The sequence below is a fragment of the Marmota flaviventris genome, chromosome 3 (assembly GCF_047511675.1).
Source record: "Marmota flaviventris isolate mMarFla1 chromosome 3, mMarFla1.hap1, whole genome shotgun sequence".
NCBI classification, from domain to species: domain Eukaryota; kingdom Metazoa; phylum Chordata; class Mammalia; order Rodentia; family Sciuridae; genus Marmota; species Marmota flaviventris.
This window is the reverse complement of record NC_092500.1, coordinates 51,851,036-51,863,414: the sequence shown is the minus strand read 5'-3', so window position 1 is coordinate 51,863,414 and position 12,379 is coordinate 51,851,036. Positions and strand designations below refer to the sequence as shown.

At 38.8% G+C, this 12,379-nt stretch overlaps 1 protein-coding gene across 3 annotated transcripts in view; it reads left to right on the top strand.

Moving 5' to 3' along the window:
- Positions 1-6,539: 6,539 nt before the first annotated feature.
- The window catches only part of Msrb3 (methionine sulfoxide reductase B3), a 163,987-nt gene continuing 158,147 nt past the window's right edge, over positions 6,540-12,379 (top strand). Inside the window, exon 1 of one of the 3 annotated variants that reach the window (XM_027929618.2) lies at positions 6,540-6,683. In XM_027929618.2, coding sequence (XP_027785419.2) covers positions 6,593-6,683 — 91 coding nt within the window. In that variant the 5' untranslated portion in view covers positions 6,540-6,592. Of the gene's footprint in view, positions 6,684-7,237; positions 7,362-12,379 lie in introns of those variants that run through there. The other 2 variants (XM_027929633.2, XM_071609699.1) reach the window with 2 other exon arrangements.

Here is a 12,379-nt window from a genome sequence, read left to right as displayed (position 1 = left end):
AGTGTAGTCACGATGGGGGGATATTGCTGTATTCCAGAGCCACTGTACCTCTATATTAGAGGCCATATTTTAGGGTAAAATTTAGAATTGATTTATACTCATAAAATCATTCTTAATATTTTATGTTCACTTATTTAAAAAGAATAAAAAGGTTATTCATCTATTCTGGATTGATTTTACACACTTTTTTCCTTTTCCATAAATCAAATGTATTACTAAAAAAAATATATAGCTTTACTTGTCTCCCAGGCCTCCATATTTACCCAATTTTCTTCCTACCTCTTTAGCCACATCTTTGTAGGGCCCTTGCTGGCTCTGTTATTAATCCATGGGCTTCTTATGACTTAAATGCTATCTCTGTGCTATCCCCAACTGAAACATCCTCCCATTCTTGTGAATTTTGAAATAGTCTATTTCAACATTACCTTGGATATCTGAAAAGCCGTTTCAAACTTAAGTGTGTCAAACTTAAGTGTTTAAAACAGATCTGCTAATATAATACACCATCTCCTACTCCTAAATCTTCCCTATCTTAGGAGATGGCTATTTGATGGTAATGCTTAGGAAAAAAAATACAGAGACATTTTTAACTTACTTTCTTTCACACCACATCTAATCTGTCAGCAAATCCAGTGGGGCCCCTTTTCATAAATATATCTGCAATTTTATCATCTCCACTGCTTCCTCTCCACCCTACTCCTGATCACTATTCTCTTTCACCTGGATTATGAAGAGACTCCTTCTGTCTCTCCTGTCCACTCCTTATCAAATGAACAGCCAGTTATTGTTAAAATGTAAGTCAGATCATGTCACTGCTCTGCTTAAAACCCAGTGATAGCTTCCCATCTTTTTATAAAAGCCCAAGTTCTTATAAAGGCCCATAAGATCCTACATGTTTGCCTCTCAGGCCATATCTCCTAATCCTTTCCTGCCTCCACCTCTCTTTACCCTCTTCCTCCTACCCTGGCCTCCTAGATGGTCCTAGAGAAGAGGCTTCTTTCTACCTCGGGTGTGACCTTTTCACTTGTGGCTCTTTTCCCCCCTGGTTAGTTGCTTCCTTCTTTCAGGTCTTTAATGTCATTTCCCCAACCAACACTTTCAGCAACATTCCCTGCCTTATTTTTCTTAGTAATTATCACTCTTCATGCCAAACATGTTATTGATTTATCTTGTTTATGGTCTATCTAGCATATAGTAAGTCTTCAGTTAAGTATTTGATTGAATCAACAAATATGTGAATGCAAAGATTATTTTCTTTTGTTGGAAATATTTTTAAGATTACATTATGTATTTTGACAGCACTTTATAAATGGTTTCTGCAAAATAGTTTGAATAATCATTTAAATATGACTGAAGCCTTCTAATAATTACTTTGAGGAAGTTAAAACATTTTAAAAACAATTACTGTTGGTACTTTGAGTATAAATGTAAAAAGTAACTTAAAAATGTATTTTGAAAAGATCACTAAATCTGGACATATTTCCTTAAGAAGTGATTATGAATATAAATGTGGGACTATGAGCTGCAAAGAGAAACTGAGTCATGTCAGACAGGAAATCATATCAGATAAGGCTTAAAGGCAAAGAGTGACTTTGTAGTGATTGAAAGTTGGTAAAAAAATGATACTAGAACTATATTAATAGTTGTTTTGTACTTACCATGTGCTAGCATGGGACTAAGTACTAAGCTCCATGTGTACTAGCTACCTTTATTTACCATTTTATAGATAAGAATATAAAGGCTTAGATAACCTACTTGCCTGCTGTCCTGAAGATTTGATATTGGAAGCCACACTTTAATCTAGATCTGTCTGATGCCAAAGCCCAAGCCTTTGATGCCTGAGTAGAGCTTCATTTTATGTAGGGACTGGGCTCTGTCCACAGTTCACATGGATGAAAGTTAGGCCAAGGTAAAACTATGAAAATCCCTTTAAGGAGGCATTATTTTGGAAAACAACATACCATTTCCTAGGAAATGGCCAGAATTTCCATCTGTGGTTCAGAGTAGCCACTTTGGACGAATAACAGATGAAAGAGCTGATTTGCAGTAAGGGATTAGTTGTGTGGAAAACACACACTTTTAGACACTGGACACATACCATGTGGTATGATGCTCTTAAGAAGCACTTAAGAACAAGGCTGAGTGAAAAAATAGAATGAATAGCAGAATATTCCTGTACCACTTAAAAAGTTAATTCTTGCCCCCACCATTCCATGTTTGTATCCAGTTGATTTTGCATGTATCACTTTACATTAAAAAATCTTGCCCAAAGCCAAGCAGCTTTGCTGGTTTAGAGAGGATTACTTTATTCTTCACAATATTTAAAATCTTGTTAAATATATATTACTTGCTGTGGTATATCCAAGCCAAAGCTGGTAGAATCAGCAGCATATCAATCATTTCAAATTTCTTCAAAATTAATCAACACAAAGGCTTCAATTGTGTATCTGAAGAGGCCATCTGAGATGCAGACAAACCATTTTACCATTAAAATAAGAGAAATGCTCTCTTTAGTCTTCTTTGTTTAGAAGACCCACCTGATTTCCTGGTAGACAGCTCTTGGGATTTTAGAATATTTGGTGACTGATGGATGAAATTATGTCATGGTGATGGACATGACATCATTTCAGAATCTGAGAGAAAAATACAAGTGTGTCCCTTGTGTTGTTGAAAATAGTTCTTTTCAGCCCTATTTCCACTGCAGCAAACTGAGGCAGGAGGCACAATTCCATCCATTTACAATAGTGTTCTCGGAAGAGCTGAGAGTGATAGCATTCTACTTCCTGGGATAGAAACACAGAATTTTTGCAGTTTGAAATTGTGGTTTGAAAAATTTTCCTATAGAGAGTATATTTCATCCCCCTAAGAGTATTACCCTCACTTTCCAATTGATCATTAATTGTTTTAAAACAATGGCATTCGATATATGTCCAGTGAATTTAAGCACCAACTTAAGAGTTTTCTCTTTGGCTGGAGGCTTTGGAATGGTATTTAGTCCTAATGCATCCATTTTCCATTTGTAGTCATTGGTATCCATCCAGTTCCATGGAGGATGTGGGAAGAGGGCTGTCCCAAAGCTTTGTGCAGTGGCAGAGAGGATTTTATTTAAGAACTAGAAAAGCATATTAGGTTACAGCTTGGGTACCTGTCATGCTTACACACTCCTTTTGAACAGGGCTGCCTTAAGCATGGCCCCATAATAGTCTGCTTCTTCAGCAAATAGCTGACCATGTTCTGTACCATGTGACTCTCACATTTTAGCCACAGCTGAAGAACTAGAAGAGGGCACCTGGCTCAGGGGTGGTCAGTCTACAGACTCATAAGAATGGTGAAAGAATAAGATTCTCTCCTGGAGGGCATTTGATTGTGAGAGGACTGTATGGGAGCAGAAGTGGAAAGATAGGTAGAGAGACAAAACTGTGGTTGGATGATTATTGTATTCTCAAGACATTTTATGAAGAGTTGGAGCAGTAGTATTCTAGAGCTGGCTCTAGTACTATGCTGAGTTAGCTTCCCAATTTTGCCTCAGAGACATTAAATTGGTAAGAATATTACCAATACATCCCATAAATTGGTTAATGCTACAAATTCGCACCTCCTCCATACCTCTGGGTCCAGATATGGTTGTTAAATGTTTACCAGCACACCACTGGGGAGGGGGAGGGATAGTATAGGCAGCAGGGGAAGTGATTATGTCTCCTGATCCTTTAAAATCAATGGTCAAAGTATTATGTTAAAATGATTGTTACTAAGGATACAATGAAAAAGACATTAGAGAAAGCATCGTGAAATATATGATTAAAATATTAATGGTTAAACTATAAAACTTGTAAGAGGATGATATAAAGGTGGCACCTTTCCTGTTTTCCCAGTTATTAAAGTCATAGGACCCATTCCCTAGATCCGAAAAGCATGATCTGACAAACCAGTTAAACTTCTGGTCATATTTCTACATTTTCTTTTCTTTTTCAGTCTTAATTTAGCATTTTATTTAATTGCTATTCTTTTCTAGTACTTGAGGTAACCTGAGTAAATACTTAAAGTTACTTAAAACCAGAAGAGCCCAAGGAGTATACTTTTTAAATGTCCTCCCTCCTTTTTTTTTTGGTAATGTTGGGGAAATAGAACAATTTAGTATAGTAAAAAATATGGCCTGTGATACCAGCAGCTGCAGAGGCTGAGGCAGAAGGATTACAAGCTCAAGGCCAGCCTCAGCAATTTAGCAAGGCCTAAACAACTTAAGGAGACCCTGTCTCAAAATTTAAAAAAAGGTTGGGGGTGCTGGAGATGTGCCACAGTGGTTAAGTACCCTGGGTTGGATCCCTGGTACTTAAAAAATAAACAAACAACTGTATATGCACTTTGGAACAGTTTAAATTTCAATACTACCTCACCCCTTCCTAGTAGCATACTACTTATCTTAGACTCTTTAGCTGTAAATAGGGATGAAGAGAATAAACTCACAGGATTTGTAAGGATTAAAATTAGACATCAGGTATAAAACATCTAACTTAGTGACGGTCATTAACTTATGAACTCATGAACTTCTGTTCTTTTCTCAACTTCATTTACGTACTTAATTTAAGCCTTTAGAATAGCAATTAAAATCTGCAAATTTGATCAATTAACTCTTCACTTATAAACACAAATCAAGGTGTAATGACATTGCATTCTTCATGATTTTACATTTTAGTAATTAAGGTCATCCAACAGAAATATTTTAAATGTAGCCATAATTATTATAATCCTTTGAAACATGCTTTTCTCTATTAGGAATTTCCTAGATTCTAGTCTACAAATGGCTGTGCTCATTTTTGTTTTAAACATTTAAACTATGGGCAAAGAATTGTGCCAGGTATTCTGGAAGCAGTAAGAAAAACAGATGCTTATGTAATACAAGATTAAATATAGAAAAAAAAAAAAAAAGAATACTCAAGTTTCCTGGGTATTTCCTTGCAAATACCCGGTTCTAGGTACCTAATTGAATAGTAATGCTATGGGTCATTTGGTTTATTTACTATATTACAATTTATTTACCATCAGTTTATCTAAGTCACCTGCCCTTCCTTAGATTCCTTATCACTGTTAGTAAGTTTAAAGGTGAAATCTGCCCATCTGCCAGGCATAATTCATGGGGTGTGGTGCTTTTTAATTCCAGATGTTTTAAGGGAATCACTTGCAAATAGACTGATTTTTGGCTTACAGGCCTAAGTAGTCTGCCAGAATTGAAGCTGTTTTGAAATAAGTTTTCTGATTTTCAAATAAAGCATTTTCAAACAAATAGTGTTATGTACAAATTATCACCACTTTAGTTCATATTAGAATAATCTACCCTCTAAATCTATTTGACATTTACCCCTTAAACGTTTTGCATCAATAAATCTTTTCTGTAGCATCTTAAAATGTTCATAAGTAATTATATTTCATCCTACATCTCCGGGTCCTGTCCCATTTGTTAAAGTGAAAAAAATATAGTAATTAAGACATAATTACATTGTCTTGGAAGGCTAAAGGTCATTTGGACTTGATTACTTTAGGAATTAGTGCCAAAGAAAAGTCAGGCAACTACAGGCTCGGGCCTGTAATTAACCCTCTGGGACTGACATTCTGGTCATCAGAGGTAGCACTTTTTGAATAAATTTCAACATTACACTTTAGACAAGCTCCAATAAATACAAGATGAGTTGTGTGAAATAACTGTGTGTTTGGAGGGCGAGAGACGAATGGAGGTTGGAGGTGGAGAAAGGCTGGTGTAAACTTCAGCATCTAGCTCTTGTGAAAACCTATTGTTCAGTCAGCTTGTCTGATTCCATATATGGTGTTCAAAATACAAGTTTGGAGAAAGACCTTTCTGTGCACACACCCAACTGTGGCAGGGGCCCCCTCACCTGGGTGGTGTAATCTGTACTATAATGCTTGTTCTGTATGTATAGAATACTTATGTAGATATTTTAAATGGCAACACAGCTTCCTTTTTGTTCCTCCTAACTTTTAAAAATCCAGTTTCTCTTTTGTGGTGCTGGGCATTGAACCCAGGCCTTTACACATGCTAAGCAAGTGCTCTACCAACTAAGTGATATTCCCAACCTGGCCATGCCGCTCCTGCCTTACCTTCCCATACATAGTAATTGCCAGAATTTTTTTATCCCCTCACTACCAAGGTTGTCAAGCCCTGACAGGTCTTCCTCTAGGTCACTGTCTCACGGTCCACTCCCTACATAGTTTTCTCCTTTTCCCAGTCGTATAGAACTCTCAGAACCTTGAAAAGGGTCGGGTGGGGTGCTGGGCTCTGCTCTTGGGCCTCAAAGTTGGAAGAGATGTTCCCGGGCAGGGGGAATCCCACCTTCCGCTCGCGCACGGCGGCTGGATGCCTTGGAGGCGGGAGTTGGCGGCCGCCGAAGCCCGGGCAGCGGGCCCCGTCCGCGGCCGGCGCGCTCCCCGGTCCTCCCTCGCTCATCTCCTATGCTCATATTTGGACTCGGCTGCCCGTGCCCAGGAATTTCCCGTCATGCCTCCCGCCGCCCCGTCCGTCGCCCGGAGCCGGGGAGGGAGGAGGAGGCTCGGACAGCGGCGGCGGCTCCCTGGCCTTTCGATGAGCGCGCGGTGGACCCTCCCGCGCCCCCTCTCGCTCTGCCTCTGCCTTTGCCTGGCCGCGGTCGCGGCGCGGGCAACCGCGCAGTCTGGTAAGTTCAGTCTTCCTTCCCACCTCGCCTCACCCCTCCCACCCGACCCTACCAAGTTAGGGTGTGACCCGAAGGCGGGTCTCCTCCGAGCTCCGGTTGCGCCCCTCAGCCTCTGGCAGGGACACCCCCTTCCCGAGCCTAGGAGGGGCGCGGGAAGGTTGCGCCCCGCGCGGGCTGTGAGGGGCTGACTGGAAGGAGGTCAAGGCTGACCAGCGTTCCCCCCGCCGACGGAAGGCGCCTGGCCGCCGCGCTGACACCTTACCCCATGCCCAGAGCGAACCTGAGCCTGCGGGAGGCTCTTTCCCGGCGCGGGCCCGAGGGAGGGGTCTGGCCCCACAGCGGCGAGTGGCGAGGGAGGGGCGCGGGGCCCGCGGCCGGGATAGGGGACTGTCCCGGGGCCCCCTACTCTGCGCAAGTTGGCCCCGTGGGCGTCGCCGCCCAGATAACGGGCCCGGGGCGTGGGAACAAGCCGGCCAGGCCCAGGCCACCGCCGCGTATCACGCTGTGGAGTGGGGCGTCGGGCGGGCGGGGGCGGACGGGGAGCGGCGCGGAGGAGCGCCCCCGGGGGCTCCACTCCGCTGCCCTCCCTCCGTGCCTCCTGCGCCGCTGGGCCAGTCTCCCGCGGGCCCGGCTGGCATCTCATAGGCCAAAAATCGCAGAGATCCCCGAGTTTGCCAGGTACCAGTTTTGTTTTGTTTTTAAACGGAAAAAAGCATTTAAGTCTTTTTTTTTTTTTTAAGTTTTACACTGAACTGTTTCAAGTCAAACTATGAATGTAAAGTCCTCATTCTACCTTATTAGGTTTAAGGCTAGAAGCCATTAAGTCGTAACTGTAAGGGTTTTAAAAGATAATTTTCTTCAAAGCATGTACAAAATACTGAGGAGGAATTAAGGTAAATGTGAAATTGCGTGAATTCTTTCTTTTGTGATGAGTAAACTAGCCGTCAAAGCTTCTTGGTTCTCTATTTTGTCTGGAATGGGAAGAACAGAAATTTACAGTTCCTGAGAGCTGAGATTATTTAGGAGATTTCAGTTTGCTTTTGTTTTTGTCATCAATAGACTAAGCTGTCAAAATAAGATTTGGCTAAGTAGGACACATTAATTAGTTGAAAGCTGACTCTTCTAAACATAGATTATATTCTCTGGTTCAGTATCCTATTTTCATTTGCAGCATAGGCAGCAAAATAGATTTTATAAGATAATTTTATGTATAACAATCTTCACGGTTCCTAGAACATATAAAACTGTCAATTAGAATTAATGGCAGATATTTACAATATTTAACTATTAAATGTGAAGCTTATAAATACTAATATAAGCAATGATATCAGTTTCATGTTTGTTTTGGGATAGCACTTCTTGGCAAACAACAGGTTCTAATTTCTCATTTTATCAATGGGCTTCTAAAAAATACTGTGCTGGCTGATAAAAAGTGGATTGTGGGCTGGGGATGTGGCTCAAGCAGTAACATGCTCGCCTGGCATGCGCGGGGCGCTGGGTTCAATTCTCAGCACCACATAAAAATGAAATGAAAAGATGTGTCCACAGAAAACTGAAAAATAAATATTAAAAAAAAATCTCTCTCTCTCTTAAAAAAAAAAAAAGAGTGGATTGTGTTGTAGGAAATATATGTATGCTGTGTGTGTGCTCACGCGTGCACATGCGCGTACCTCAGTTTGTTGACTTACCTAATAATTTTGGTAAAATAGCCCTTGATGACCCAAATCCACTGCTATGTGCCCCCTTGCCAGTAATTTTTAACAAGTTTATATTTGGATCTTTTAAACATAGATTCTTTTAATTTTGGTCCCAACTGGTGTATCAGTCTAATTTTTGGTGACTTTTACTAGGGCCTTTTGTGAATGTCTGGAATTTTTTCTTATTTTAAAATAAGTAGCTTTTAGCCATCTAGATTTTAACTTTTTTACAGTGTCTATATTGCCCATCCCCAAGGTTGCAACATAAAACTTTTACATTTCAAATCAACTTATTATTTTTACTCTTTCAAGGTGCTTATTTCAATATTATAACTAAAATGTTAACCTCTTAAGTCAGAAATCCTTACTGTTTTACTCAAGTAATGATAATATGCAAAGATTATCTGCAAAGTAGGATTCATTAGTTTTCTAATACATGTTTATTCTAATATGTATTTATTAAGCACAAGGAGAGACTAAATTATTGAGCATAGATTCTAAATCATCCAAAAGCAACCTTAGGAAATAATACTTTTTAGTTCTATCATAAACTGGTCACAATCCCTTTGATTTTATTCTCAACTGTCTAATGTATTACAGTTAGAGATTTGGTTGATGAATTTAGTTCCAGAGTTTAGCTTCCTTCTCTGTAAAATGATGAAGCTGGGTATAGTGTCCGTGTCTCTTCTGACTCCAGGATCCTATAATATTGTTTTTGTTTATTTAACCCTGCAGAGCCACCCACCATATCTGGTTCAAACTTCTGATTGTCAGTTTCTGACTTGTTATACTTGTTAAGCTGGTCTAACTGTAGTTAGATCTGATGGGTGTGCATACAGCTTTGGGGAGCTCAATTCTGCCTCAAGATTGTCTTCATACACACAGAGTCCTTAGTATTAAACTTCGATTACTTTCTTCTCTTCATCTACTAGTACAAAGTGCTAGTTATGTTATAGGATAAATTCCCGATTGCTCTTTGTGGATAGTAAAGTTCAGGCCCTAACATCATTTTGATATTCAATTTTGGTTTTGGGGTTCAGGTTAGGGACACCATCAGAGAGCTCCCAAACCTTCTGTGGTTGAGAAGGCTGTGGCTAGTTAGCTGGAAGCATTCCAAATGAAATGACCTATGTTGGGGTATCACCTTTTGATCCACAGAAGACTGAAGTGGATCGATCTACCTGTCTGATTTATTCAGAATTAAGTTACCTTTGCAGAGGAGGGTGATCAGCTAATTAATTGGCCATTTATTAGGTAACATTTCTTATTGTTGTACAGATAACTTAAGGTTTTTGTTTTTAATTTAAATGTTCTATTGTTTTCTGTTTCCTGGGAATAATGCATTTTCCTTTCGAAATGCTTAGCAAAGGCTCTGATCCCTGTTCACATATTCATTTGTATAGTATATCAAAGTCTACTTGTGGTTTTTAAGGAAGGAATAGAATTAAAGAAAAAAAGAAACTATAAAAAACATAGACCAGTAAAAATCAGTCAATTGACTTTATGGAAAATTTTGGTTGTTGCCTCATTTAAGTTTCCCTTGCAAGTAACAGAAATGAACTTGAACAAGTTTTAGCAAAAAGAAGGAAGGAAGAAAGGAATTTGTTGGAAGACTACTGGAAGCCAAGTTCAGACAGACCTTATCAGGTGGGGCCTGGGACCAGGGATTTGAAAACATGGAACATTCCCTGTCTCTAGTCTTATCTCTCCTTGCATCTTTATTTTCTCTTAGCTGACCTTTTTTATTTATGTCTTTTTTGTTTGTTGTTTTTGATATTTGAATGTGGCTATTCAGCAGCTCCTTGACTCCAAGCACAAGGAGAGATTAAATTATTGAGCACTGATCTTAAATTTCTGAGAGGAAGAGAATGGTAGACACTTTGGGTCATATGGTTGATCTAGATTTTTCCTAACGTTTCTTCTAATTCTGGAGTTATCTACAGTATGTAGTACGTGTAGATGGTTTGCATATACCTTATTACATTTTACATCATGGAGGTATTAGTCCTTAAAATGAATCATTTGTTCTTGACTGAAATGTGTATGGAACTGTGTGACATTGTCAGTGAAATCCTAGGACCTTAGTGCACTTCACATTATTGTAGTAATGCTGAAGAGGAAAGAAGCTTCTGGGGAGTAGACTGAGATTAGCACCACATTTAGGAATTATAAACTTGGCATGCAACTGAGGTAGGAAAATCCTGTCTGATAGCAACTAATCCATTCTGCAGATAATCATCTGCATATTTTCAGGAGTTCACTAGATAAAATGCCAAACTCAAATAGCTTTTTAGGATAAATTGATTTAAACTAATGTAATTAGAGATATTCTTAGAAATAGTTCAGGGACCAAAAATTCATCAGTTTAGGCTATTCCTGTGGCCTGCAACTATTCTATCAGATTGAAGTCCTTAAGACTTCTTTCAGATGGTGTTTTGTGAAGCCTTCCTCATCTTGTAGAATTTATAATTTCCTATACATTTTATACATTTTCTATAACAGTTTATACCTTGGTTGGCACAACTTTTACCACTGTGTTATAATTTAGTCTATATGTATTAATCTTCTTCATTAGACTAAATTCCTGTAGTCCAGTGAATCACTGACTTTGGATAAGGCTCAGGATCAGTTGTCTCAGGTTATATATTTTTAAAATATTTACTTTTTTGTTGTAGTTGGATGCAATACCTTTATTTTATTTATTTTATGTGGTGCCAAGATTGAACTCAGAGCCTCGTACGTGCTAGGTTCTCTACCGCTTAGCCACAACCCCAGCCCTGATTCAGGTTGTATTGATTTTTACTTTTTCAGATATTCTGATACTTTTGTGACATCTTACTTGCTACTACCATTTTCCTTTGACATTGGAACTCAGTCACAGTGCTTTTCTTTTATAGTCTGTTTCTTAGATTTTACAGGCTTTCCCATGAACATTCTGATTTTCATTGTGAAGATCAAATATATAGAATGATGGGATGTTTTCCTGTCAATTAAAATGGTACAGGGAGGGAGCATGTAGCACACTTATATGAAAGGGAGTAAACTTTTGTAGAGCACCTGACATTTATTTACCAGATTAGACAGAGAGCAGGCATAGAAAAAAAAATTGAGCATATTTAAAAAGGAATAGCAAGAAGACAAAGTAAAAGAAACTTTGGTTTGACTTAGAACATGGAAACCTTTTAATGCTAGACCAAGGAATTTGGATTTATTTAGTAAGGAATGAAATTGAAGTTTCTTGATCCTTGAAAAGTCATAATTGGAGTTGAATTATAGGTTGTATTATCTAATAATTCAGAGATTGAATTGAATTGGAAAGAAACCAGGGGATGAATAAAAAAGTGTTGTAAATGTTTTGATCAAAGAACACCTGAACTAGAGCAGTAGGTATGGGGTTGGAGAAGTATTGCTGAAGCACATTAAACAAATAAACAATTAGTTGGATATTGGGAAACAAGGGATGAGTAAAGGATGATGATAAGATGTTAAGACTGGTTGATTGAAAGAGTGTGAACTCAGGTTTGTGGGTAGGGTAGAAATGTTTTGTTTTAGATCTCCTGTTTGAAGTGCTGGTAGGACATTTATATGGAAATGTGTAGTAGAATCAGATGGTGTGGGATTGGAACTTGGAGAGATTTTGGGCTAGAAATAAAACATGTATGAGTAAGGAGGTTTAAAAATAAAGATAGGAAGAGAGCATTAGTTGGCTGAAGTAAGAGGAAGGGTACAGGAAAAACATTACAAAGAAGATAGAATTTGATCTGGCTTTACGTTTTTCTTTTTTTTTGTTTCTTCTTTCTTTCCTTTCTTTCTTTTGGTTCTGGAACTTGAACCTAGGCAAGTGCTCTACCTATTAGCTACATCCTAGGCCCTTTGATCTGCCTTTACAAGATGTTCACTCAACTTCTGGCATTCTGTCCTTGAGCTTTCTTTGTTTAAGGAACATTGTTTTTTAATTCTACAAATAATATGTGGGAAAAATTGAATAAAGGATACTGT